This window comes from Urocitellus parryii, chromosome 8 (assembly GCF_045843805.1).
Source record: "Urocitellus parryii isolate mUroPar1 chromosome 8, mUroPar1.hap1, whole genome shotgun sequence".
Classification (NCBI taxonomy): Eukaryota; Metazoa; Chordata; class Mammalia; order Rodentia; family Sciuridae; genus Urocitellus; species Urocitellus parryii.
This window is the reverse complement of record NC_135538.1, coordinates 98,728,671-98,756,561: the sequence shown is the minus strand read 5'-3', so window position 1 is coordinate 98,756,561 and position 27,891 is coordinate 98,728,671. Positions and strand designations below refer to the sequence as shown.

At 39.0% G+C, this 27,891-nt stretch overlaps 2 protein-coding genes across 2 annotated transcripts in view; both read right to left on the bottom strand.

Moving 5' to 3' along the window:
- The window catches only part of Cilk1 (ciliogenesis associated kinase 1), a 37,698-nt gene extending 29,269 nt beyond the window's left edge, over positions 1 to 8,429 (bottom strand). Inside the window, exons 1-2 of the mRNA XM_026411256.2 lie at positions 8,329 to 8,429; positions 5,237 to 5,291 (exon numbers count right to left, since the gene is read on the bottom strand). Coding sequence (XP_026267041.1) covers positions 5,237 to 5,291; positions 8,329 to 8,429 — 156 coding nt within the window. The remainder of the gene's footprint in view (positions 1 to 5,236; positions 5,292 to 8,328) is intronic.
- Positions 8,430 to 8,458: 29 nt separating this feature from the next.
- Positions 8,459 to 27,891, bottom strand: LOC144256649 (uncharacterized). The gene is made up of 2 exons (XM_077802013.1): positions 27,699 to 27,891; positions 8,459 to 8,601 (listed from the first exon to the last, which is right to left on the bottom strand). The coding sequence occupies exon 2, from the start codon at positions 8,576 to 8,578 to the stop codon at positions 8,459 to 8,461; it is 120 nt and encodes a 39-aa protein (XP_077658139.1). The 5' UTR covers positions 8,579 to 8,601; positions 27,699 to 27,891.

Below are 27,891 nucleotides of genomic sequence, written 5' to 3'. Positions count from 1 at the left end.
TAAGCCAGGGCTATTTTAGGCTCACCCCCTTCAGACCATGGAATTCATTCAGGCTGTGGAAATAGCCAGAAGGGAACCAATAAAGAAAGCTGAGGCTTTGAATTTTCTAGCACTGGAGAATGCAGCTGCTTTGGGCTGAGATCACCAGCTAACAGTGTACAGAGACTTTAAATAGGATATTGCTCAAACAGACTGAGGCTGACAGCCTGATTCTCTTGACTTCTGTCTGACACGTGTGTCCATGAGACCTAGAAGGCTCCTTCTTATAATGTGAGTTTTAATTACAGAGGAGGAAAGAGATACCTTATGGGAAAGGACCTGCAGTAAGATGAGAGAAATTCCTCTGCTTCCAAGAGCAAAGATAAAAAAGTCAGGCGGTAGATGAGGACTAAGAGGGGGTTACAGAAAATGGTGCACAACATGGTCACTCATGCTCACACGTGTGTCGTTTTGTGAGTTCATGTGAGCATAGCCAGGTGTACACTTCTTTCTGTTTGCATCATCAGTTCTGTTAGTGGTGAATAAACCTGTATTGGTGAGCAGCAATCTTGTTCAAACACAACATCCAGAGACACCCAACTGTCAGTTTGCTCCTGGGATGATCAGAATTTGATAGTCTGACTCCTTCAAGGAAGATTCCAAGGTTCACTCTGGTCAGTAAAATGAACCTTTTAGTTCAAACAGCCCTTTCCTCATAGAGCAGTGAGTCCATTAATAACAAATTATAACGCCCTCTTTATCTCTGAATTTCATTTAAAAGAACATCCCTTTTATAAAATGAAAAAAAATGTTTAAAGATGGAAATGTTAAAAAATGAATATCCAAATCTGGAAGGACATTCAGTAACAAGGTACTCAAGGGATCAGAGTTTGGGAATGTGTAATATGATCAAGTTACTTCAAGCAGCTGGGAAGAGAGATGGAATATGGTCAGTGAATGAGGACACAATAAGACTATTCTGGAACTTTCTCCCCAAAGACAAGTTCATGCCAAGACATTGATCTGGCACAGATTCTCAGCTGTCTTGGCCAGATCCTTCCAGAATGACCCAACTAGGATGATTATTTCTTTTAGTTGGGCTGGATTCCTGGTTCTCCATGAGTAACAAACATAAATATTGCTTAACTTTTAAGCATTCACTAACTCTCCTGACTATAGTCTTCTTTTCTGACTGTTTGCTTAAAATGCATCACAAACAGTAGGGGAGATAGTCCTTGGATAAGCAGCCTCAGGGCAAATTCATCTAGAGAAAACAAAGTTAATTTTAGAGCTTTTCTAGAAGAGATTTCTGTGTAAGTAGTGCAGTACCTTTAGCTCTCAGCCTGAAGTCTGTTTTGAGCACAAATTACTGGTCCAAGTCTAAGGGTGGCTCACAGCTCTCTCTCTCTCTTTTTTTTCCTTGCTTGCTTGTTTTTTCTTTTTTTCTTTTTCTTTCTTTCTTCTTCTTTTTTTTTTTTTTTTGGTGGTACTAGGATTAAATTCAGGGGTGTTTTACCATTGAGCTACATCTGCAGCCCTTATTTTTTTTGTTTTGAGATATGGTCTTGCTAATTTTCTAAGGCTGGTCTAGAACTTGCAATCCTCTTGCCTCAGTTCCCTGAATAGCTGAAACTATAGATGTGTACCACTGTGTCTGGCAAGAGTTCTTGTCTCTAAGTGAGGCTTACGAACAAGTTAAAGTCTATAGTAGTCTAATATAAAAAGAATAAACTTTGTGTGGAGGACTTCACATGATTAACTTTACACAGATGTATTTCTAGAACGAAGCACCTTATTTGGCTTATGAAAGGATTTCAAAGAAGCAGTAGAGGCAGGTCACCTGTATCAGAGCAGAGAAGTATACATAGCAAAGCAAACCTAGTAAGTGGTCCATGTAGGGACAGTCCCCATGGATGAAAATTCCAGTTGGATATAATCAATCTGTCCTCCTCAGGGATGAATCCACAGGGATGGATCTAAAACTATAATGTACCTGGGAGGCTGAAGCAGGAGGATTACAAGTTCAAAGCGAGCCTCAGGAACTGAGAAAAGGTCCTAAGCAACTTAATGAGATCCTGGCTCAAAATAAAAAAATAAAAAGGAGTGGGGATGTGGTTCATTGGTTCAATCCCTGGTACCAAAAATAAAATAAAATTACAACGTACTGGACCCCATAATATTCTTAGGCATAAATAAGACACAGTGTCTGCTCGTAAGAGGCAAACAATGTAATTGGGAAGACAGCGCATAAATTCAAAATCCACGTAACAGAATAAGGAAAGTCATATTAATTATCATATCACAGGAATGATAGAAACATTAGAAGTATTTCAAACAGGAGTAATTAGCAAAAACTGGGTGGCCATTGAGAGCATCTCCAGGATGTGACTGAAATAAGAGTTACATCCAGACAAGTGTATAGGGAGGGAAGGAGTCCTCATAAGGAAAGCTTATTCTGTGTAAGGCATGGGAATGGAGTAGGCTCTATGCTGCAGACTTGAAGGATAAGATTCATCCATTTTGACTCTGAAGGAGGCTTATCTGGAAGAATCTGGTTAGAGAAGTGAGCAGGGGTCAAACTGTTCTATAATATAATATCTGTTCCAGATATAAAAACGTTGAGTTGTTCTGGTGAATCTTGAAGCTTTGGTAAAGTTGCAGAGGAAGGTGACTGATTTAATTTGGTTGAAAAGTAAATGGTACACAAAGCTCACTGAAGGGAGAAGTTTAAAACGTAAGATAAAGAAAGGAAAGACGTGGAAGACCAAGGAGGAAGAAAGTTGAGATTTGTTTGGAATGGGGAGAATGGTGGGCATACTTATAGACTGGAGGGAAGAAGTCATTGGAAAAGAAGAACTTAAAGATATGGGGAGGGAACACTGGTGGATCAAGGATCTAACACATCAGATGTTAAGATGGTTAAACAAACAAACAGCACTGGAACACAGTAGGCAGGCTGCAGGCTCCCTGCTACCTCAGGATGGCAGCTGGAACACCACAGCACCTCGTAAGACAATGCTCAAAGAAAAATGTCACTGGGATATCACAGAGCCAGGATTCCTGTCCTCGTATTAGGTCATCAGCTACAGAATCTTGACAGGTACACGTGGGGATAGATGGCAGATGAAAATGCAAAAGAAAAGAGATGAAGAAGGAACCATTGTATAATGAGTACCAAAGTGCAGAATTTTCTTCATTTCCTCTTGCTGCTGGAATTAAGCAGGACAAATGGAAACAAGGTCCTCTAGTGACTCCTTTCCAATCCCCTTCTGCATCAGCAAGCAGAAGAGAAGGACTTCAGCAAGGAGGAAGGGATGAAGAACATGAAGAAAGGTACCTCCTTTCTACTCCTTCTTCCTTCCCTTCCCTCCCCTCCATATTCCATGGCTGGCTCTAGCCCAATGCTGGTAAGTCTGTGTGAGGATCAACAGGGGCAGATGGGGGGAGGAAGACTGTGCTTGCAGGAGATGCAGCATCTGTGCAGGCAAGATAAGAGTAGGGAATGATGGTGGTCACCAGATAAGGAGCAGTGCCCTCAACTATCTTGACAAGCAGTCACTTGCTTCCCAAGATGCTGTGTTTTCTAAGCTGTTTGTGTGAGTGATCTTCTTCCGTGAAAACTAACACACTGTTAGTTGTACAAAAAAGGAAAGGTTTAGCCTCTAAGCCAAGGATATCTCTCAGAGCTTCATGTCACTGAGAAAATGTCCTTGGATCATCCTTTTTTTCCTGTCTCATGTTTTTGGATCTACCAGAGTTTATACTCTGTAGGCAAGAGGCTGGCACACTCTGAACCATGGGGAAAATCCAGCTCACCACCTGTTTTTGTATGGTCCATGAGCTAAGAATTTGACAGCAGAAAACACTAACTTTGAACCTAATTAAGTTCCATATGATGTCTCCTCACAAAAGAATATTATTCATCTCATTGGATGAAAACAAAAAATGATATCATGAGATAAGAAAATGATGTCTATTATTATTATTCTTTATATTTCATAAATGAAGATTTTGTGAAAATTTTTAATCCTGTTACATATATCCTTATATAATATCCCCTATGTGACCTTTTGGTCCATGATGTCTAAAAGACCTACTGTCTGACCCTTTATAGGAAGAGACGGCAGATCTTTGCTCTAAACCTGAAACCTCCTCAATGTACAGGAGTCCCCTGGAAGAATAGGCAGAACTGGTTCCAATGCTCTACTAGCATCTCTAATAGAGCTGAATGAGAAGATTAAGTGGATGAAACACCACTCCGGTGCACAAGAAAGAGAACTACACATGCTAAACCAAAGTGGTCAATCTACTTGGATAGAAAGAAGAGAATTAGAATAGAAATAAAAAGGAATAGGAAGAAGGAAAAGAGTGATTACCTCAGCAGGAAGGCTGAGTAAATGTGAAGAAATATGCTACACAATGCTGACACAACTCACATCTTGATCCAAGAATTCCACCACAGACAATAGAGTACACATCATTAGAGCAAGAAACTAAAATTGGTATTGCTGTTATATCCAGGAAGAAAACTACACAAACAAGGTAAGGTCCCAGCAATGATCATCTTTAGAGGCAACAATAATTCACTAAATCAATATTCTCAACTTATTTATATTGAAATATATTGACATAAGTATTCCAGTAAAGGTAAAACTTTGTATTAACAGTACATTCACTAATACAATAACCTAGTAATCTTCTGTGTTGAGCTAATAGCTGTATATTATGCTTTGGATATAGGGTTCCCCCCCAAACTTCTGTGTTAATGCAGGAATGTTCAGAGATGAAATGACTGGATTGTGAGAGCTGTAACCTAATCAGTCCTTCCTAGTGAATGGACTGACTGGGTGGTAACTGCAGGCAGGTGGGTCATAGGGGTGTGCCTTGGAAGGGTGCATCTGTCCTGCAGCCCCTCCCCCTCCTCTCTTTCTATTTTTTGACCTCACTAGGAACTGAGCAGTTTTCCTCTGCTGGGCCCTCACCTTGGGCCCAGAGCAATGGATTCAGCCATCTCTGGACTAATAACCTCTGAAATCATGAGCCCCAAATAAACTTTCCTCTTCTAAGTTGTTTTTGTTGGGTATTTTGGTCACAGCAATATAAAAGCTGACTAAAATACTCTGTATCATTTGCCCACATTGTTAGCATTAGTGAAAAAAATACAAACAGACTGACTATATCAACTATAAACCTAATGATAATATAAATCTATTTTAATTGGCCAAACAAAAATTATTTCTGATATGTTAATAAATACCTTAACCTCCCGAAGGTTCATGCATTCTTCCCAGGAATAAAACTTTCTTTTCATTCTAGAAGAGAAGAAAGAAATAGCATACTTATTTCCCAAAATAAACTTTTTTTAAAAAAAGCATTTTCATTCTGAACCTAGTCAATACTGCTTGAAGTTGGTTTCAATTTCTACCAAATAATATAGCATCCAAAACAACATTTTAAAAAGTGTTGTTAAATGTTGACATTACAATCAAGCCTAAGTCACAAAATTGCCCAGCAGTGGTGATATGGTACAGTGCAAAGAACCTGGACTTTCTCTACTACTAATGCGCTAACTTGTCCTGGAGGGAAATCTCTCGGGCTGCTTCTGTCTGGATCAGAGCTGTCCAGCAGAGCTTTCTGTGTTGATAAAAATGTTCTCTGCTGTCTGGTATAGTAGCCACTAGGTCTGTGACTACTGAACCCTTGGAATGTGGCTAGTGCAATGTAGGAACTGAATTTTAATTTCAATTAAATTTAAATTTAAATGTTGTATATGGTAGCTCACTAATATATTGGACAGCACAGTTCTAGACCCTCTAGTGCAGGGTGGGCAAATGATAACTCACAGGACATATCCACCCCAACATTTGTTTTATGTAGTCGATGAGCTAAGAATGGTATTTGCATTTTAAATTTAATTGGGGAAAACAACTCAAAAGATGAATAATATTTTATAATATGTGAAAATTATATGCAATCAAAATTTAGTTTCCATAAATGAAAGTTTATGGGAACACAGTCATACTCACTCATTTGTTTTTATGCTGCCCTGTGAAACAGATGGACTAAATGAGGAGAGCAAGATACAGAGAAGGTACACAGCTTTCCCACTGCTGGTTACTAACAGACCAACCTCCATCTCTCCAGCTCACTCCAACACATTTTCCCTTGTCACAGTGTTTCCTGGTTGAGTGGTCAATTCCTTTATTCATGGTAAATATTATTTATCCCCTCTATGTGGTAGGGACTTTGTAGGCACTAGGGGTAAAGTGATGAGAAAGATGTCTCTCCTGGAACTAATGGTTGTAGTAGGAGGTAAACAAAATTTTCTGTACTAAGTGCTATGAAGAAAAAACACAGGGCATATGAGAATGGATCTCAGAGGGTTTGAATCTAGTCTTAGGTATCATGGAACACTTCTCTAATGAAAATATATTTCAACTCAGACCTGAAGGATGAGAAGAATTTAGTAGGAGAAATGAAGTGGACATCTGAAATAAAGGATCTGAGCAGAAAGGTATTTGAGGAGTTCAAGAAGCAGAGACCGAAGCAAAAAATAGGCAAGGGATCAGTGACAAGAGACAAGGCTGAAGCAAATAGGCAGCGGTCAAATGATGCAGCAATTTGTAGGTCACATTTAAAATGTAGTTCTTAGTCTTAAAACTGACAGGAAGACATTGAAAGCAATCTAGTTTGTATGCTCCCCCAAAAGCAGAGGCAAGGACTCGGGTACAGATAGTTTATTTGGGAGATGATTCCAGAAAGTCAAAGCAAAGAGCAGAGAATCCGTGAAGAGAGGGGAAGCTCAATAAGCAGCACATGACTGAGCTGGTACCAAGGTGGGCAGGTGGGGCTCAGGCCTATTGGGGACACTGAAAGTCAAGAGGGATCAGGGGCTGTGATGGGGCAGCAGGACTCAAAAAAGGCTTGCTGCAAATGGTTTTAGTCAATTAGATTCATGTGCTTAGGATAATCTCTTCAGTCTGGTAGGAAGAGGGGAATGAATGGAAACCTGCAGCCCTGCAGAGGATCTAATGGTCAGTTGGTGAAGGGGTTAATGAGGCCTTCAGTGGGAATATAGAGAAGTAGGAGGATCAGACAAGGGTTTGGTAGAATTGACAGGACTAGGTGACCAAAGGTGAGGCATAAGGGGAGGGAAGTCAGGAGGATTCTCAGGTTTTGAAGAGATGGTAGTATCATTTATGAACATGAGGAATACTGATAGAGAAAAAGTCTGGGGTGAGAGAGGAAGAGTAGGTTGAATATGAGTTCAGTCTGATGCATTTGCAATGTCTGCAGGACATCCAAACACAGCTGGCAGGAAGGCAACTGGCCACAGATGAGTACAGCAGGCAGACTCTAATGTGGATCTCAAAGACCTCCCACTCCCAGTATTAGAGCCTCATGTGACCCCCTTCTCCTTCAATGACTTGCTTCTAACCAATATAGCAATTTCAGAGGATGTCATTTCTGTGATTAGTTTATAAAAGGAAAAGATAACACTACTACCTTAGAAGACTCTAAAGCAAGCTATCATCCTTTGAGTTGCTCTTAAAGAGCCCCCCCCCAGGTCAAGGAACTGAAGACCAGCCTCCAGCCAACAGCCAACAGGGAACTGAGGCCCTCAGTCCAACACACTATGTACTCAATGCTCCTGCAATCATATGAGTGAGTTTGGGAGTGGGTTCTTCTCCAGTCCAGCCTTCATTGAAACCCTGGTCCTGGCTAGTACCTTGACTGCACCCTCTTAAAACACTATCCCTACACTAGAGAACTCAGCTAAGATGTGCTGATCCACAGAAACCAAAAGATGATAAATGTGTTGTTTTAAACTGCTAGGTATTGGAGTAGCTTATTATACAGCAACAGATAACTACATAATATGTCTGGACACTGGCTGCAAAGATCAGGAAGGTAAAGGGAACAAGACAGAAGTCATCAGACCACCACACATGTAAATACACAAGCTCAGAAATTGTATCCTCTCCTGTAAAATGATGTTTATTCATCTGTTTACAAGATGAGAAAATACTGTGGAAAAGTACTAGTGCATATAGACAGTACTAGTACTTCACTAGTACTTTTTCCAAGTGGTAAGTAGTAACCAGTAAGTGGTAAGTAAGTCTAAAGTGGAGATTTTGAAGGCTTCTAACAAGAGTACTACAGCATTAATATACTCATCTAATCCATAGTATAATCCATAGTAGTCATCAGCTAAGGTTCTTCTGCACACCCTCCCCCCATTCCCCTTTAGGATTGTTCCTAAGACCAGGACTGGAGAAGGTGGAGTGGAAACTATCTTGACAACGAGTAGCTAAAGATGACATCAGAAAAGTGAAGGATACAACTTACTTCTTAATGGCAATCAGTTCCCCAGACTCGATGCTTCTTCCTAGCAGGACGGAACCATAGGTTCCATCCCCAAGCTGCTTGATCGTTGTGTATCTATTCATGGTGTGCCTGGACAGGCCGGACACTCATCTCAGGGCCGAGGCGGTTCAGTCCTGCAGTGGTAGCAGGCCTCCCCAGAGTGTAACCAGATTTTTCGATGGCAGCAACAGCACAAGGTATTCAATAGAACGTGACTATCTCCCAAATACATATTTTCAAAGATCAGTCTTCTGCCTATAGAGAAAAAAAAATGAGACAAGGACAAATGCTAATATACATTTTGAGTTTTTATATTTTGATAATCTAAATCAGGGGTCAGTGAACTGTAACTCCCAGTCCACCACCCAGTCTTGTGAATAAAGTTTCACTGGGACAGAGTCATACCCACACACTTGCAGACTGTCTGTGGCTACAACAGTAAAGTTGATGTTTGTGACACTGTATGGCTTCCAAAGTCTCAAGTATTTACTGTCTGTCTCTTTACAGAAAAAAAACTGTCAACCCATGGTCTAAATAATGTTCTTTTCCAACACTTTATAAAACTAGAGATACCATGCTTAGAAAGCAATGAAATGAATCAGCTCCAATTCAATGCTTTTCTGCTGACCATTCTGAGCAAACTCTTCCCAATAACTATGGTTGGTGAAAATTGCTGACTTATGAGAATCAGTCCTACATGTACTGTTAGGTTCATTTCATCTACAATTAACATGTACACATGTAAAAAACCACAGAAGGATAACATTAAGTTGTCCAAAAAGAGAATCAGCATGTGCTCCATAAACTCTTTGTGGCTAAGCATCAACAGTATTTTTTTTACAACTAGACATTTAGAAGCTAAACAAAGAACTAACAATTCAAGATCTATAGAGTATGCCCCTTTTAATATAACTCAGTTTTGTGTTTTTTTAATAATAAGTCACTGATTTTTTTTACTTATATAATTGATAGTCAATCAGTCTGCCTGTAATTAAAAAAAACTGAAATAATTTCATTGACTTTATGCAATATTAACAACATGCAAATGCTTAAATAAGAATGATAAAGGTATATTTTAAAATATATATATGACTGTCGAACTAATAATCTGAAGAATGAAAAGATAGGAAATGATTGGAAGGATGTGACATTCTGTATCATCAAATACAGTCCATGCAGCTTCTTATTTGAGACAAGCTCCCATCAATAAATGTAGAAGGAAAGAAATTCACTATTAGATAAATAAAATAAGATTTGTTTCAGGCAAGGAGCATTGATGGGTACGAATACCAATTGATGGGATTAACAGGATATCTGCATAGTCTTGGAGAATCTCTAAGATAAATTATTAACTTCAAGGAGAAAGATGGTAATTTCACAAGAAGAAATTCAGCAGAAACCTTCACTCAAGTGATTAAGTTCAAGACCATCATTAATTTCCTGTTTTCAATCATCATTCTATGGTTATCTAAGATTTTAATATTAGAAGCTGACTGAAGGGTTTCTAGAACTTGCAGTACTATTTTTGCAAACTTTCTGTTTAAAATTAGTTAAAAATTTTTTAAAAAAATAAAAATCTAGACTATGTTCTCCTGAAGGGTATGTGTGAGATTGAGAAGCCTAAAGAAAAACAAGGTCATGACTGATTTCACCATACTCTACATATAACTGAAAGGGACTCTGGAGATCTAGCGAGGACCTACTCATTCCTCTTTCCCCTGGAACCATTTTAAGACCAGTGGTTACAGGTTTCCTCTTAAAACCCTTTAGGATCAGACTCTACAATTTCCTTAGGCAGCTCTTTACAGTGGTGTACTCTGCTGCTGATTAATACATACCTATTAAGCACCTCCTATGTGACAGATCCTATATTTAAGTTCTGGGGATACAAAGAACAATAAAAATATGGTCCCCTCTTTCAAAGAACTTAGAATCTCAAAGCAGGAAATAAAAGTGGGAGGCCATATACTCCTTATGAATACAAATTAAGGTATTCCAAGTTTGCTTAGGGTGTCAGCTGTGGGAGGGGGAAGGAGAAAGTCCCCTTGGCTTCCAACTGGGTAAATCCCATGTGAGCTCAGGAGGCAGTAAGAAAACCATGTCAAAACCAAATTAAGTCATAAAAGAAAAAGTAGTTTTTTTGTGTGTGGCAGATAGGGGTTCTAATACTCCAAGGAATAGAAATGAAGGCATAGGGGCTTAACCTGGAACTGGGGAGAAGGTGGGGAACATGAAACTTCAAGGAAACAATCTCTGAGTTTTGTTTTGGAGGACTTCGGATGGCATTTTAAAAGCAGGTGTGGTGGCATATGCTTACAATCCCAAAGATTCTGAAAGCTGAGGGGGAAGGATCCCAAGTTCAAGGCCAACCTCAGCAACTTAGAAAGACCTTTAAACAACTTAGTAAGACCCTGTCTCAAAAGAAAAAAATAAAAAGGTCTAGGGATGCAGCTCAGTGGTAAAGCACCCCTGATTTAATTCCTAGTATCCCCCTCCCCCCAAAAAGAGACTTCAACTGAATTCTGTACTAGAAAATTTTTTAAAAAATGCTATTGAGGACATTATTTGGTCAATGGGAACAACTGGAATATGGACAATAGATTAGAAAAGGCTAGAATCTGTTAAATTTACTGAAGATGATGCCTGTGTGCCATCAGAACACAGCCTTATTTTTGGAAAACGTACCCTAAAGAATTTACAAACAGAGGAATTTATCTGTAAAGGAATTGACAGAGTCTCCTGACTTACCATGTGGTTATTTCTTGAAAAAGCCACTGTAAATTGAAAATGCATTTAATACACCTAACATCCCAAACATCATAGCTTGACTTAACTGTCTCCAAAGTGCTCAAAACATTTACATTAGCTTACAGCTGGGGAAAATCATCGAAACTTACAAAGCCTATTTTATGATAAATTTATGCATACCTTATGTACACAGAGAGATAGGAGTTATAGACATGATGGGATGTGAAAACACAAAATACAAGATCTAAAAAGTGCTATAGATTATCAGCTGCTTCTCCTCTGATGGTGCGCCCGACTGGGACCTGGGGCTCACTGATGCTTCTCAACAATGAGAGAGAGTACAGTAATAAATATTGCTAGGTTAGAAAAGATCAAAACCCAAAATTCAAAGTATGGTCTCCACATAATATGTTAAGGTCTGTAAACAAATCAGGATGGCGCCTGGCATTTTGCTAGAGGGAGTGGTTTGTGAAGTAACGCCAGCGCCAGCGAGCCATTAAGTGTGGAGATTCCTTATTGGTTGACTGCTGTATCTAGTTTATGTTAATTAAGATAAGCTGTGTGGAATGTATATATACCCCTCCTGTCCTACAATAAATGGCTCCCACTCCTGCTGTATCAATGTACACAAGTTGGTTATTTTGCGCAGCCAGCAGGCCTGCGGCAATAATACATGTCACTTTCACACTAACATAAAGTTGAAAAACTCTGAAGTCGAAAGATTGTAAAGTCAAGGATCATTTATCCTCTCGAGTGGAACAAAATTGTGTGTGTGTGCTCACCTGCACAAAGCTTCAGGGAACAAACAGGGTAAAATGTTAACAGTAGGTAAATCTTGGTAAAGGATAAATTATGTTCTGAATTGTATCTCCCTCCCTTGAATTTGTAATTTAAAGCTCAAACTCCCAATGTGACTGTATTTGGAGAATGAGCCTAAAAAGATAATTAGGTTAAATGAGGTCATAGGTCATAAAGGCAGGACCCTGATAAGATAGGATGAGTGTTGCACAGTCCCTGCCATGAGGGCCTTCTGCAAGCCATATACCTAAAAGCTAGAAGAAAACCCTTGCCTGCAGAAGTGCAATCCTATGAGTACCTTGGTCTTAGACTTCAGAGTCTCTGGAACAATGAGGAAATAAATTTCTGTTGTTTAAGACACCCAATCTATGATACCTTGTTTTGGTGGCCTGAGCCAACCAAGGATATATGAAGCTGTTTGTGCTGCTCTTGTAACTTTCCTGCAAATTTCAAATTATTAATGATTAAAAGTGTTAAAAATTCTCCTCAAAATGGTTCAGGAATTAAATCTTTAAAATAATAGGTACATCTTACTAAACATTTTATTTTAGCTCAAAAAACAAAAGTGTAGGGGCTGGGGTTGTGGCTCAGCGGTGAGGCCTTGGGTTCAATCCTCAGCACCACATAAAAAAAATAAAATAAAATAAAGGTATTGTGTCCAACTAAAAAATAAATATTAAAAAAAGTGTAGACTTATTTAATGTTGACTTGTTCAGAAGACAACACTGTAAGAGCGTTCCTCTGCCTATGGTCACTATACGGTGGAGTATTTTAGATTCAAGGTACACTTCAACATAACATAAAAAGGGCATCTGGGTCACAGCATCAGCAACCATGGCTATGCATTGTTTACTACTCTTTTTCTTATATTTATCTTCATCTATTTTTTGACATAGCACATATGTTTTCTGTAGCATATTTATTTATAATAATTTGTTTCTCTAACAAATTAAAACTTCCAACCCATCATTGCATGTCATCTCCCTTTAAAAAATAAATCACTAGAAATTTGATTTGTCAAAAATCATCTAATAAACTATGTCTTTTATTTAAAAAAAAAAAAGGCACCGTTGTCCTAGAGATAACATGGTCAATTAAGGTTTTATTTTGTTGTTGTTGTTAGTTTGTTTGTCGTATTTTAACCAGGGTATAACATAATCAGGATTGCACTTTATAATTCAGTTAGACAATTTTAATTCATGTTCAAGCAAAGCTAATTTAAATTAATTTCTTCATGTTTAGTTTTTTGTGTATATAATGAAACCATATCATAATTGTATGCACGTGAAATTAGTAATCAAGTGTGTGCCTTTCAGCCTTCTTCTACCCTAATTGCACAACCTTTTCTCATAGGACCTATTTTCCACTCCTTTAATTATCTTTGGCATTCATCTCTGAATCCTCACATACTTCTCCATTTCCTTGATGAATTCTGGCGACCAAAACTTAATAATGATCTATGTTGGGCTGAGGATGTGGCTCAGTGGTACAGCGCTGGCCTACCAAGTACAAGGCCCTGAGTTCAGTCCCAGCACCACAAAAATAAATAAACACATAAAGATTTAAGAAATAATAATAATGATCTATGTTAGAGTGATAGTTCTTTTTTTGCATTGGTATTACCAATTATTAATAAATAATAATCTACCAATTATTAATAAATAATAATAGAAATCTTTCTGTGACAGCTAATGCCTCACTTAAGATGTAGAATTAGATCAAGACTTTCCTAGATTATCATGGAGAAAACTGAATGATTTGAAAACTTTACTGAAATGGAGATAGATTGGGTCCCCCAACACAATGGCAAACACCTGTAAAACACCAGCTACTCAGGAGGATGAGGCAGGAGGATCCCAAGTTTGAGGTTAGCTTGGGCAACTTAGCAAGATCTTGTCTCAAAATAAAAAAGGGCTGGGGATGTAGCTCAGTGGTAGAGCACCCCTGGGTTTTATATCCAGTATTGCCAAAGAGAGAGAGAGAGAGAGAGAGAGAGAGAGAGAGAGAGAGAGAGAGAGAGAAAGAGAGACAGAGAGAGAGAGAGAGAGAGAGAGAGATTCATTCAACACACAGTTACCCTAATATTCCTCCTTGCTACAGTTTGTCATATTATCAAGGAACAAAATTTAGTTATTCTGGCAAGATCTTACTCTTATCACAGCACAGTAGTTGCTTTCTAATATGTTATTTCAGGTAATTACATAACAATTGTACAACAGATTAGTGTCTCTTTATATGCCAAGTTGACAGTATAAAATTCTAGTCAAATTTTACTGAGATGCTAAACATTATACAAGGCTTTGGGGACACATTAAGGATATAAGATAAGAGTCTTTCCTTTAAATAATTCACATCTGACACATAATAGAAAGTGATGAGAGAGAGGAACCAACTCTTGAAAGGATGGGAGAGATCAGACAATCCTTTAGAGAAAAGACAGTGCTGTGATACTGAAGAATAAGCAATGTTCATCACTAGAAGAGAGAAAGGTGGAAAAAAACTGTGCAAACGATTGGCAGGTAAAAGAGCTTCACATGCTCACAGGAGGGCAAAAGCCTAATGGTTCTTACCCTCACTGAACATTAGAATCACCTGGGGAACTTTTAACATCTACTGATGCCCACTTCTACCCAAGAGGCAGGTCAAGAGTGGGCACAGAACTTTGGTAGCTTTGAAAGCTCTCCAGGTGGGGTTAGGGCACCAAATCAATGGAAGACAGTGGAGAAATAGCAGGAACTAGCTAGAAACTCAGGGCAGGGACTAATTATGAAGGATATGTGCATCATGTAGGAGTTTGGTCTTTATTTTGCAGAGGAAAGTTCTCCAGAGTCTTTAAGCACAGAAACAGCAAGAGAAGGATCCCTATGGAGATTAATAGATGTTAGAATTCAGGCAGAGAGAGTAGTTAGAGGGCTACTGTAATAGGCCAGGTGATACATGAACAAAGGCACTAGACTGGGTGAATCTGAGATACCTAGGGACATTCACTTTGGGATAGGGAATGTGTGGGCATGTGTTTTTGGCAATGTGAAGAGATGTGTGTTCTGATTTCTGGGGTATTGAATTCGAGGTATGTATAAAAGCTCTCACCAGAAATTCTCACAAGGCGACTGCAAACAGGTCTAAGGCTGTTCTATTTAGTTCTTACTAGGAACACAGCATTCAGACAAGGCTAATGGACTGCACAACTGTGGAGTACTGCATTCATACAGAACACAATGTAAATGTTCCCAGCAGAGTTAAACAACAGGGCAGCCCCTGGGCTCAGACCTAGGGATGCAATAGTCCCATCACATCACTGAATTCCTGTTCAATTTCAGATGCCAACTGCAAGAGAGAGAGTAAAGTACATAGTGAGGGCCTAAATGAAAACACAAGAAGAGTGGATGAAGAAACTACAGGATGCTAGAGGCAAAGGAGAATTGGGGAGTCAAAATAATTATTTCAAGTATACAAAGGGAAAACATAGAGAAAGATTAGCTGCATTTATGTATGAACTCATAAAATAGAACCATGATCGCTGTCACAGTTTTCTATCCTCACTGGTGAATTAGTTTTCATACAAAGAAAAAAAAATGAAATGGTATTAGCCAAATTAGTTTCAGACAAGAAGCACTAATGAGCTCACAATTGGTTCTAAGCATATCCTAGCAAGAAGTGGTTATGTTTATGGGAGATCCCTATTTTTCAGTTATTCATCATTTTTGTGGTGGCCCAAATATGTTGACTCATGTCAGAATCAGAAAGTAAAGGAAAAAAAAAAAAAACTCATTGTTGCTCTGGGAAAACAACAGGGAAATTGGACAATGCCCTAGGGAAAAGAAGGGAGCTCTGGTAGATGCCATTGCTTGTCTACCCAACAGCCACATTACCCTTATTGCTTAGTTTATAGAACTGATTTTATTCAGAATTCAACGTAGTAGGCTCAGGAGACCCCTACTCCCGCCCCAGGGTATGAACTAGATAAATCTAAGCCAAGCAAAGCAATTGTACTTACTACTAAAAACTGTTTAGGACTACAACTATGGCTCTCACTTATGGGGATAAAAGGAAGTGTGCTGGTGAGGGAGAGGAAGGCTTCTAAGAAGGAATCCACTCCCTGATAAAGACAGTTGACAAAGAAGCTGCCCCTCATTTCCACCATGAGTATGGTTGTGTAAAACTGTATTATATAGGGCTTAGAAAGCCTGGTGACTATAAGAAATCAACACTAAAGATAAGAATTCTGTCCACTGAGGATGAACAAAGAGGCATAGTCCTCCGTGACATCAGTGGGCTGCTGCATGATCTCTGAAAAAAAAAAAAAAACTGCCTTTGATTTCTTGCTAGATGACCTAATTAAAGGTCTTTGTTGCCACAGTCACTATTAGTCTATCAAGTACAGCTGATTGCATTCCAGATACAGCAAGCTAAGGCTTCACTCACAAAGGAAATGCAATACAAAATTCTACACAGGGGGTGATAGACCTTGATAGTTAACATAGTTTTAAAGGTATGTAGCTGGAGACAAATTAAAAGTAATTCTCTATTAGCCTAAGGTTCATTTTTAACCCACCATTATGTGCTTCCATTTTGGAAGAATATCTAATATAAAAATGACATAAACATACTATGATGAAATAAAGAATGTTAAAAAAAAAAAAAAAGGCCCTGGGTATCATTCAGGGTTACCTGGACAACTAGCTAGCTGGAACTGAGGCTTCTGTCTTTTACCTGGGTTGTTTCTAAACCAAACTTCCTTTGGAACTTTAAGTTCCCCACAGGATGAGCAGATGCTCTCCCAGAAAACTGCTATCCACAGCTGGCATCTAAACTCAGACTGCAAATTCTCTGATTATTCCCCCTCAGACAAGACTGTTCTCATGCCCACATGGCATGTTCAACAAAGAAGGTGGACCAGTATGGCTCTCCATGAAAATGATAAGAAACTGCAACCTCCATTCTTTCTTGCTAATCTTGATTTGAAAGTTTCTCCAGTAGAACCTCTTCCTCAATCCATGCTGCATGAGCTTCTAGAATCTGCCCTAGCCCTGTAACATGGCAGGTGGCAATCATGAATGGATCATACCTTGCATGACAAGTAGAGTCCAGTGGGGTTCACTCTGCATGTCACTGATGAAATTTACCACAGTTACCAGCAGAGCTTATGTCAAAAGCAGCAAGAGAAAACAACTCTCAGGTTTAAGCAGGAAAAAAAGGCTTTAGCACATTAACAACTATTTTTTATTGTAATTCTTCTTTGGTATTTAATGGGAGACATCTAAATCTAGAGTCTGTTCTTTAAAGAAGAAAAAAATACCAAAGATGTAAAATGCATATGTGAAACAGCTATTTTTTTAAGTTGTATTCCTGGATAGGAATACAACTTAAAAACTCCAAAGTTTGGAGTGCTCTTTTAAAACAATGACCACAAATATAACCTGTGTCTTCAATTATATCTAACTCAAGTTTCAATTCAGTATAGAAACAAAGCACCGCCATGCTACTCTGGTTCCACTCAAGCATATCTTGTCTACTCCTCTCTACATCTACCCATAAGTCATTCCACTTACCCCTCAGTCCAAAAGTAGAAGGCAGTTTCTACCATTGGGTTCTTAACAACTTGGTTAAAAGACTAACACATATCTTTTCTATGATTGTGAGGTCTACCCACATTTGTGTTGTATGATATAAACATATGTGAAATATTTATTTTTATAGAATATGTATTTCAAGCCAAGCACAGTGGCACATGACTGTAATTCCAGCAACTTGGGGAAGCTAAGACAGGAGGATTGCAAGTTTGAAGCCAGCCTCAGCAGAAACCCTGTCTTAGTGGTAAAGTACCCTGGGCTAAATTCCAAGAAAACAAAAAAAGAAAAGGAAAAAAACAAATACACTTATTTATTTATTTAACATATACAGGAATAGCTGAAATAGGTTTAAGAAGTTAAAGTATCAATAAAGTACCGCAGAACTGAAAAATTAAGCATAAGGAACTGCGCTCAGTACTGAGATATCAGATCCAAAGAACTGTGGGAGTAGATCAGACTTCTGGGAACTTCCCATCTAGCTGATAGGTAGAACACATACAAGTGATTAGTAAATGTAGCACTTGGGGTGAGTTCCTGAGAAGAGTAGAGACAAGAGTGCTACAATGCACAAGTAAGGAAAAAGTCACCTTGGAGATCACTGACAAAGGAGTCTTGGAGAAGTTTCTAAATACTAGTCTCTAAATAATGGCTGATTTCTTTCTTTAAGGACATGTTGCTTGTCCATATTCTGAATCATGTATCACTGACAAAAAATAAACTTTAAAAAATATTAAAAAGTTTTTCTTACTAACTCTATTAGTTTCCCACAGCTACTGTTATCAAATTTCCATAATCTTTGTAGCTCAAAATAACAGAAATTTATTCTCTCATATTTCTAGGAGCCAGAAGTCTGAAATCAGTTATCATTGGGCTAAAATCAAGATACCAGCACTTCTTCCAGGGCCTCTAGGGGAATCCATTTAATGTCCCTTCCAGTTTCTGAGGGCTGCCAGCACTTCTTGGCTTGTGACCACATCACTCTAATCTCTGTCTCCATGATCACGTTGTCTTCTCTTCTGTCTTCAAATCTCTCTTCTCCCTTCCTATCTCCCTTTTAAAGGACTTGTGTTTGCGTTAAGGTCTACCCAGGTAATCCAAAATAATTTTCACATTTCAAACTCCTTAATTTAATTATATCTATGAAGTGTACTTAATTATATAAGGTAACATTCATAGATTCCAGGGATAAGGACCTGGTGTTTTTGTGGGCTATTATTTATTATTCTTCAATACAACATCCCAAAGACTTTCACACAATTATCTAAATTATACAGCACTGATATTCATTCATTCAAAATTGAGTACATTAGAAAATTGGGAGGTTGAGGTAAGAGGATTACAAGTTCAAAGCCAGCCTTAGCAACTTAATAAGGGCCTAAGCAACTTAGTGAGAATCTCTCTCAAAATAAAAAATAAAAAGGGTTAAGAACCCTAGTACAATCCCTGTACAAAAAAAGAAAAAGAAAGAAGAGAAATCAGAAATCTATGCTTACCCAATGAACACAAGTGCTTTCGTTTTTGAAGTATAGAGGATTTCTATTTAACTTTGCACAGTGGACTCAACTTCACACCTCTAGCCTGAAATCTCCAAATACGTGACATTAGCATATGGAGTTTTCACACTGTGTTACATGGGCCACAAATGGGCAGCCTGGGTGGTGAATCCAGAAGTGTGTTTTGAGTTTAAAAATAACAAAGTTCATATATAAATCCAAATTTGGGGTTTCCCTGGAAAACCAAAAAGCTAACAACACAGGGTCTTTAGCCCTCCATAGCAATAGAAAGCTAGAGAAATGCTACTAGCTTTGTGGCTGGGTATGCTCTGCAGTTCTTCAGGACCCTATCTTCCCTGTTGTCAGGTGCCATTGTTTTTTGTCTGTTTGTTTGTTTTTCAATTGTCCTTGTGTGTGTCTTCACAGCCACTTGTTTTACTAGAAAAAAATAAATAAATAAATTCCTGTTCCTATGCCCCTATCCAAAGTGACAAAGTAAAAGTATGAAGAAAAAAAACTCAAAAAAAAGTTTTTGTTTAAAGAAAAATTGAAAGAGAAGAAAAAAATTCTTTTTCAGAAAAGAAGCACTATTTCTGACCATTTGACAAGCACACACGCAGCTTCCTTGAGTCTTGAGTCTCTTCTATTTCCTCCCTACCACCGAGTGTGTTTAGTTCAGCTCCTGGTATAGACAGCTAACATTGCCAGGAAGAAAATGGAATGCAGGGGCCCATTCATTATCTTGGGAATTAGCATGTCAGAACCAGCATACTCCTAAATACCACTGAGTCACAGAGTTAACCTGAATGAATCACTCATTATAACTAATACACACAGAGTGTCTTCATACATCAAATAAGCCAAAAATGCAATGATAATAATCAGTAAATCTGCAAGTAGCAAATTCACTAGTAGCACTAACCAGCCTCAGTAGATGCAAAGTGAATGCAGATGAAGAGGGACTGGGTCCCAGTTTTCACTCAGTACTGGCCAACTATAACTTCTTAGGGCACTTCTTGGTCTCCAGGTTTACTTTTTCAGTGAAATCAGGCATTGGACTCAATGATGCGAGGTGATTACCTCCTTGAATGTTCTTTGATTTTGGGAAGCTAGAGTTTGTCTAAGATGGATAAACATTTCCACTTTTCTCATCCCATGCACAAAGGCTAATGAAGAAGACAGGGCTCTCTATGCTATGCAATGTCTCTCAGTCAAGAGAGGAACAGGTACCCCAGTGCCTCAGCCAGGCCCCAAAGTTAAGAATCGCTTCCTTTTCTTCCATCAGTCTAGCTAACGCATAGAGTTTCCAGAGCCTCCTGCTCAACCCACACAGACAGAAATAGCTAAGGTCCTCACCCATGACAAAACCTCACCCTTCACCTCACTGAAGGTGAGTGACTCCTGCCCCTGTGGTGAGTGACTCTCAAGCTAGTCCTCTGCATGTCCACCAGAAGGCAACCTGTACCACCTTTGGCTTTGTGTTTGCATACAGCAGGTCCTCAAAGACTGTTTGGCCCAAATTTGAAGTTTAAACTTAGCAATTTATTTTCTGTACCTCCTTATGTAAGTACTTCAAAACTCTCAGTGCTTCTATTTCCTCATGTCCAAAGTAAAGATCAGAAAATTGTTTGACTTGAACAGAAATGTTTTGAAGTTCTGAAGTGGAAAAATAGTAAATACCATAGAATGCTGGGGGCCCTCAATCACAGAGAGGCCTCTCCATGCTACCAGATCAGGTCTTTGGCCTTTGGGTAAGGCTGTATCCCACAAACAGAGAAAGGATTCTAGCAAATTTGAAGTACACGTTATGACTTTCCTTGCTAGGCGACATTGGGGAAGTCTTCCTGTCGTCCTCTGCCCTAATTCCCTCCCCTCAGCTTCAATCCTCAGTGGAGGCAAAGAACATCTGTTCATGACCACCAGTTGACTAATATCAGGGGCCCTGATCATTCATAGCCCAGAAAACAAGCTGGGAGCCAGGACAAATGTATTTTGTTTTTTATTTTGAAATCCTAATAGTCATGGGATAAATGTCACAATTATACTTTTTTTTTTAAAGATCACAGACATAAAATTATGTGCAAACTTGGGATTCTCTGGGAGTTGTGATTTACCAAGCACATTTACACTCTTCAGACCCTTAGAAGAAGTTTGCCTCCCTAGTCTTAATCACTGTACACTGAAAAGATTCTGTTATGTTCATCTGTCCTAATAAGAAACCTGGATTATGTGCAAAACTCATAAATGACCCTTCTCATGATACTTTTGAATTCATTCTACCTTTACAGGCTTATAACTACATTTCACATTCTAGATTCAAGTGTGCCATAACTTCATAAGAGTGAATAAATTATTTTAAAGGGGTACTAAAAATAGTAAGTATAGCTTGTTTATGACTGTAGGGCCTAATTCTTCTGTCCATACACATTTTGGCAAACAAGTCTTTTATGCATTTTGCCCCCTGGAGGAGTGCTTTTTTCTTCATTGAGAACAACAGCTAGCTACAAGGCCAAATGAACCTATTTCTGTGGAACTTGCTTTATCTTAACCTTGACAGAGGACTTCACTCAAGATGTTTTCAGTTATTGCCTCAACTAGATGCTAAGAGAAGACAATCAGTTATTCTAGTGTGCTTTCTATGCCCAAGAAACTGCTTCATACTCCCCCCCACACACACACACTCTTCTAACCCCAGCTTCTGAGAAAAGAATTCCTCACGTGCCAGGTCCTAATCTCCTAAGAAGGGCCTATGGCTCCCCATCATTTCTCCTGTACCACCAAGGGTGCTCATGCCCCACGCCTGAAGGAAAAGTCTTCGATCACCTGCAGATGATTTTCAACTATGACATAGGTGGCTTTTGTGGAATGTGAAGAACTAAAGGAAGAGCAAAATGCTCAAGGGTTAGAGAAAAATAACCTCATCCAGAGTTGTAACTGGATAAACTGGGATGAGAGCTCCCCAGCTTAACAAAGAGCAGCGAGGGAGGCAATAATCTCACTCCAACTGTTTGCCTCCCCATATTTTAGAGGTGGGCAGGGTGGGTGAGATAAAGATGGGGGAAGGGACAAATAAAAACATCATACATTCATAATGTTACACATTTAACTAACGAGTGGACCTCATTATAAGGCACTTCACTGCCATATATAACAAATAAATCAACAAATCTATTAAGGAAGAAACAGGGACTTAATATAAGAATAAAACAGAGCAGGGGTCAGCAAACTTATCTTTGAAGGGCCAGTGACTATTTTGGGCTTTGAAGACTACATGTCTGTCACAATTACTGAACTCTCTTGTTGTAGTGCAGAAGCAGCCATAGACCATATATCAATAAATGCCTTCACCGTGTTCCAAGACAATTTTATTTACAAAAAACAGGCAGCAGGAAGGATACAGTCCACAGGCCATAGCTTGTCAACCCGTGAAATAGGAATCCCACATATAAGCAAAAACATTTTTGCTTACTTCAGCACTTTTCATATATAGCTTATTTACTTCCAGGTTACAGGATCACCTACACAAAAGTGTGTTTATCACCAGAACATAAGCTCTATGGGAACAGAAATTTTGTTATGTTCACAACTGTATTCCTGATATCTAAAAGAGTATCTAGCATACTGTTGGTACTTATAGGTTCTCATAAGAAAGATGTATTGAATGAATGAGTGAATGAATGAATGAGCAACTATAGCCCTCTGAAAGTAATTCTGATTATTGCTGATTTTCCTGTACCATGAAATTCACCCCATTGCCATCCATAATGTCCTCCTTTTTCTTTTTTCTTTTCAAAATTGAATAATGATAGTGAGACTAAGGTACCAAAACATGAGTACTTCTAAAAACGTAACATTAATTTGGAAAACATTGGCTTTTCAACAGTTAAAATAACAGAAAGACATTTATATCTTGCTTTCCTCTCATTCAACTTTGTTTTAGTTAAATCATTCTGATAAATTCACTTTTAAAACAAAGTTAATATGCAAAAAGACAAAACCATTAACTGGTATATTCTGGGAACTTCAAGTTTATGCAGATTAAGGCTGAATATCCCTATCCAAAATGCTTGCCATCGGAGGTGTTTCAGGTTTGGAATTTTTTTCCCAGATTTTGGAATATGTGCATATTAAATGAGATAGCTTGGGGATGGGACCCAAGTCTGAACATGAAATTTTTTCTATGTTTCATATATATTGCATATACAGAGTCTGAAGGTAATTTTATACAATATTTTGAGTACACCTGTATTTTGGCTGCCATTTATCACATAAAGTCAGGTGTGGAATCTTCCACCTGTAGTATTAGGTCGGTGCTTAAAAAATTTCAGATTTTGAATTTCTGGGTTAAGAGTGCTCAATCTTTAGTAACATTTATGGTCTTGTCCAATTAGTAGTTAGACATTACATTACACCATAATACTTTATCCTTGTGGTTCTGGGGCATTTATCTTTCAAAGCAGTCACAAGGGCAGTCACATATCAACAGCACTTCGTCACAGGTCATTCTGTACCCACAGAATGGTTAAAAATCGACTTTGAGCTTTCCTCAAAAAAGTGTGGTTCTCCCAATTCTCAGTTATCATGTCATAGATTTTATCAAGGGCCCAGTACAGAACTCTATCATGGTGGAGAAAGTACCAAGTGAAATGTGAGGTTCTACGGTGGTCATTTCATTTCAAAAATTGAGTTAGGATGACAAACTTAAAGTCTAGGAAAATTTTTAAAGTATGATAATAAATAACTGAATGCTAATTAGGGTAGATTTGAAAGCTAAGTTCAGTATGATCTAAGTTCAAAGCATAATGTTAAGGAAACCCTCAGATCATAAAATAAGAACTCTTTTTTTTTTTCTTCCTGTAAGGGAACTTAATGATCATCCAACATTCTCACTTTGAAAGATGAGGTTCAGAGACTCAACAAATAACAAAAGAATCTTTGTTATCTTCAGAAATAGCATATTTTTTAAATGTGTGAGTATATCATGTTTTATTCTACAAAAGATGTATCACAATGCCTCTTCATTTCTTTGGTAAATGTATGTGAATATTTTGCTAATCCTGAGCCTAAACTTCATAAGTCAATCTACATAGGCTATGACTGTAGCCTGCACAGCGAGTCCCACTACGAGAGAGGAATTTCTTCATGAGAGGGAGACTATCTGCATTTGTCAATGAAGATTTCAATGTTCAAGGCACAGCAAGTGAGACACTTGACGTACAAGGACACTTCAATTTCCTTGCAAGGAAATCGGGAATGAAGGCAGCCTTCTGCTTGTATTAAATATTTCCCAAAAATTTGTTGAACAGTGGTAATTTCCTAACATCAGTCAGAAGATCAAGAGGAGCAGAGTCTGAGCATGAATGCACACACAACCTCAGTTATCATTTTCAGGTGACTCTGAGTGGCTTCTTTTACTTTTCTTCTCTGGCTGCAGTAAAAACATCTCTGATTTTCTCCCTGCCACAATATTTCCTTAGAATTTTAATGCTATTTGTTCTGGAAAATTACTTGATTCACCAAATTCTTTTTACAATGTAATTTTCTAGAACATATGCATTTTTATAAGAAAGTTAAGGCTATGATCCAAAGGTAAGCACAGCTACACACTAGCATACAGTTGACCTCAAGATAACATAAGTCATTCAGGACACACCTCTGTATATTCTCCTAGTCACCCACATCACCCATAAATACCGAGGGTCACAGGAAGTAGATTGCTGATATTCTAGTCATAAGGCCTTCTCAGAATGCCATGGCTAAAGAATGTTGATAAAAGAATCAACAGTAAGTGAGATACTATTCATATACTTACATATAAAGGTCACAATACGCAGAAACTGCCCAAAAACCACAGGTAAGTAGTCCTGCATAAATCACATACTCATATACTCCACAAGCAGAAAAATGCTTTTATAAGGGCAGACATCAATAGAAGGGTTAGGTACATCTTTAACTCAGTAAGATCCTATAAAAGAAAATGGAAGAGCTTCCTGCAAGAGCAGAAGTTAAAAAAAAAAAAATTTTTTTTTCTTTTTTTTTTTTTTTCCAAAGGCAGAAGTGTTCCTGGCAAGGTTCAGATGGAAAAATAGCAACAGATCCCAGAAGCAGAGCTGTAGCCAGGAATAACTTAAGCTCAAGTCATATTCAGTAAGGGCAGAATAATACTTACTAAGGATTCACAGCATAGTTACCCTGATCCTCTGGGCCTCTTGGCTGACCCATGACTTATGATTTATTACAAATCTGACCATAAACATTTACTAAATATACGCCACATATTCAGAACTAGTCATTGTCAAGGGAGGAACAGAACTTTGTCAGGTGGATGGCAGTTACTGAGTAGGCACTGTAGACCACCTTCACACCACAATTGGCTGGGGAAAACATTCCTCTATTTTACACTCGAGAATCGTAATGCTAGAAAAATTCCACATGGCCACGTGACTAAAAAAGAGTAGTCAAGCCCTGACCACAATTCTGCCTGACTCCAAAGCCCACAATACCACATTACCATGCATAAAATAAGGCTCCTGACCTAAAGAGGCTTAAAATAACCTAAGCGAATTAGAGATCAATACAGGCAATGTAATGAAGGGCTAACAAACAAGTATCTCAAGACTTTAAAGAAAGAGAAATGAATACTTAGAGAAAATATGATAAAAAAGTAGGACTTGGGCTCCTCCCCAAAGGATGGAGTTGTACAGAAGAGTGGAGAGGAGGAAAGGAATTTCTAGAGAAAGCAATATAAATGACACTTCAGTAGAAACAAGACTGGGCCTCTCAGGACAGAAAGAAAACCAAAGAATCCTTTGCACAAAGAAGGGTGAGGCCCATTATGAAAAATCTTGAAAAAATCAGACATACTAGAATTGACTTGAGATAATAGATCATGGAGAGGAACTAAAGTTTGCAAGGCCAGAAGAGACATGATAAAAGGATAATTTAAGAAAATTAGATGGGCAACAGAAGGCTGAAGAGCCCAGAGAAGGAAGCTTCTCGTTCATTTGTTCATTCATTCATTGGGCAAACATTTATTGAAGGCTCACTAAGAGTCAGTCTTGGGAGGCTGAATAAAAGGTGGATCCAGTGCTGTAGGAGAGGAAGTGAGAGGGCAGAAGTAGAGTACAGAGGGAATGATCTGTAGAAAACATATTTCAAAGGTCTTGATGACTTGATAATACAAAGGATGTCAGAAATGAAGGAGAAGATCATAAAGAAATTCCAAAGTTTCAAGATTGACATAATTTCCACCTTTACTAGGAACCTCAAAAGGCAAAGAGGATAAAAACAAACAGCAAACAGGGAAAGTATGAAAAGGGCTTTGATGATGTTGAAAAGTCAATAAATAAAACTCCAAATGGCCTGTTCATTATCCTGGTAGTGCCTGTACACGTTGTAGGGAAGAAACTTCAGTGAGGAAAAACACTTCTTTGTGACTGCTGTAAATGTTCTTGCCTTGGCAAGGAAGACAGGTTGTGCTTACCCAGGAAGCTCTATCAAGCCTCCAACACGGCCTTCCACCATCTGAACCATGGCTGTCCCCTTCCCACCCAGCCACCATTTTGACTTGGCAGAGTGGACAAAACAAAGTGGAAAGGGAGAAACCAAAAATGTGCAGGGTCACTGTAGGGTTAGACCTTAGGGATTGGGATGGAAATGGTACAGAATGTCATTTAAAATAAAAAATCCCAGCACTTCTCTCATTTCTACACCCACTTCCTAGGGTTTTATAATTCTTGTCCTCAAATAGATAGGAAGAGGTTTTTTGGTTTTTTTTTTTTGGTAAAGATTCTTTACCAAATTGTAGAGCTTTGTTCCGAAACTATTTCAAATGTGCATATTTATGCATATATTAACTCCTTGCACAGTTAGGCATATGGCTGAGGCACAAATTCTTCTTAATAATTCATATGTTGATACAAATTTAAAACTCATTTAAATTTTATATTCAGCATTGGCACCATTCACTATTGAGGCACACCCTGAAACCTTACTCACTAGGAAATGAAAACTGTAACTATCAAACTTCTAGTGCTGAAGGCCAAAAATAAATAAATAAATAATGAACATCAATACCTTAGAAAAATCCAGTCCGCTGGCAAAATTCAGGGTGGTATTCCCTCAGCCTAGCCCAGCTTTATAGCAAACGCAAAATTTTACTTAGTTATAAGTGGGAATGAATGTTCTTCTCAGCAGAATGATGCATTAAACTGCGTTCTACACAAGCTCTTACTGTTGTTGTCAAAGTTTAAAAGGCCAACGTTACAAAAGAAACAGTTATTCAGTCAAATCCTTCAGTCTCCTTCTCAAAACATCTACTCAGGTTAGTAAAACAGAAATCAGAGCAGAAAGAAATTCAGTGAAAAATGGTTGCAAATAAGTATGTGGGGGTTCTTGCTCAGACAGACCCCTTGCGGGACAGCCAAGGGCCTAGTTAAGAAAATTGCAAGACCAAGTCCTCAACATCCCCGGAGAGGCTTCAAGGGGGCCAAGATCTTCCCCCCTCTCTCAGAGGTAAAGGTAAACACACCCATCAAAATCTTCCAGACTCGGGAGTTTTCATGCCAGGAGAGAGACACCCATACAACCGCGGTTTCCGAGGAACCACAGCGGCTTAGCTTCTTCCTGCCCCCCAGGCTTCGCGGGGCCATCGACAGGGGACCTCGGCTGCCCCAGCCCACCCCCCACCCCGCCTGGCAGGGCGCGGGGTGCAGCCCCTCCATCCACGAGCCCCACTTACTGGTGCCGCGGACTCAGGCGGGGGCCCGCCCCTGCGGAGAGCGCAGCTCGTCGGCGAGTGGGGCGCCGCCGCCGGCCCGGGAACTGGAAAGCGGGGCGATGCCTGCTAGGATGGGCCGCAGGCTCCGCGCAGGGACGCCCGGCAGGTCCGGCGAGTCGCCCGGGCCGCGGGGCGCATGGCAGTGCAGCTGGAA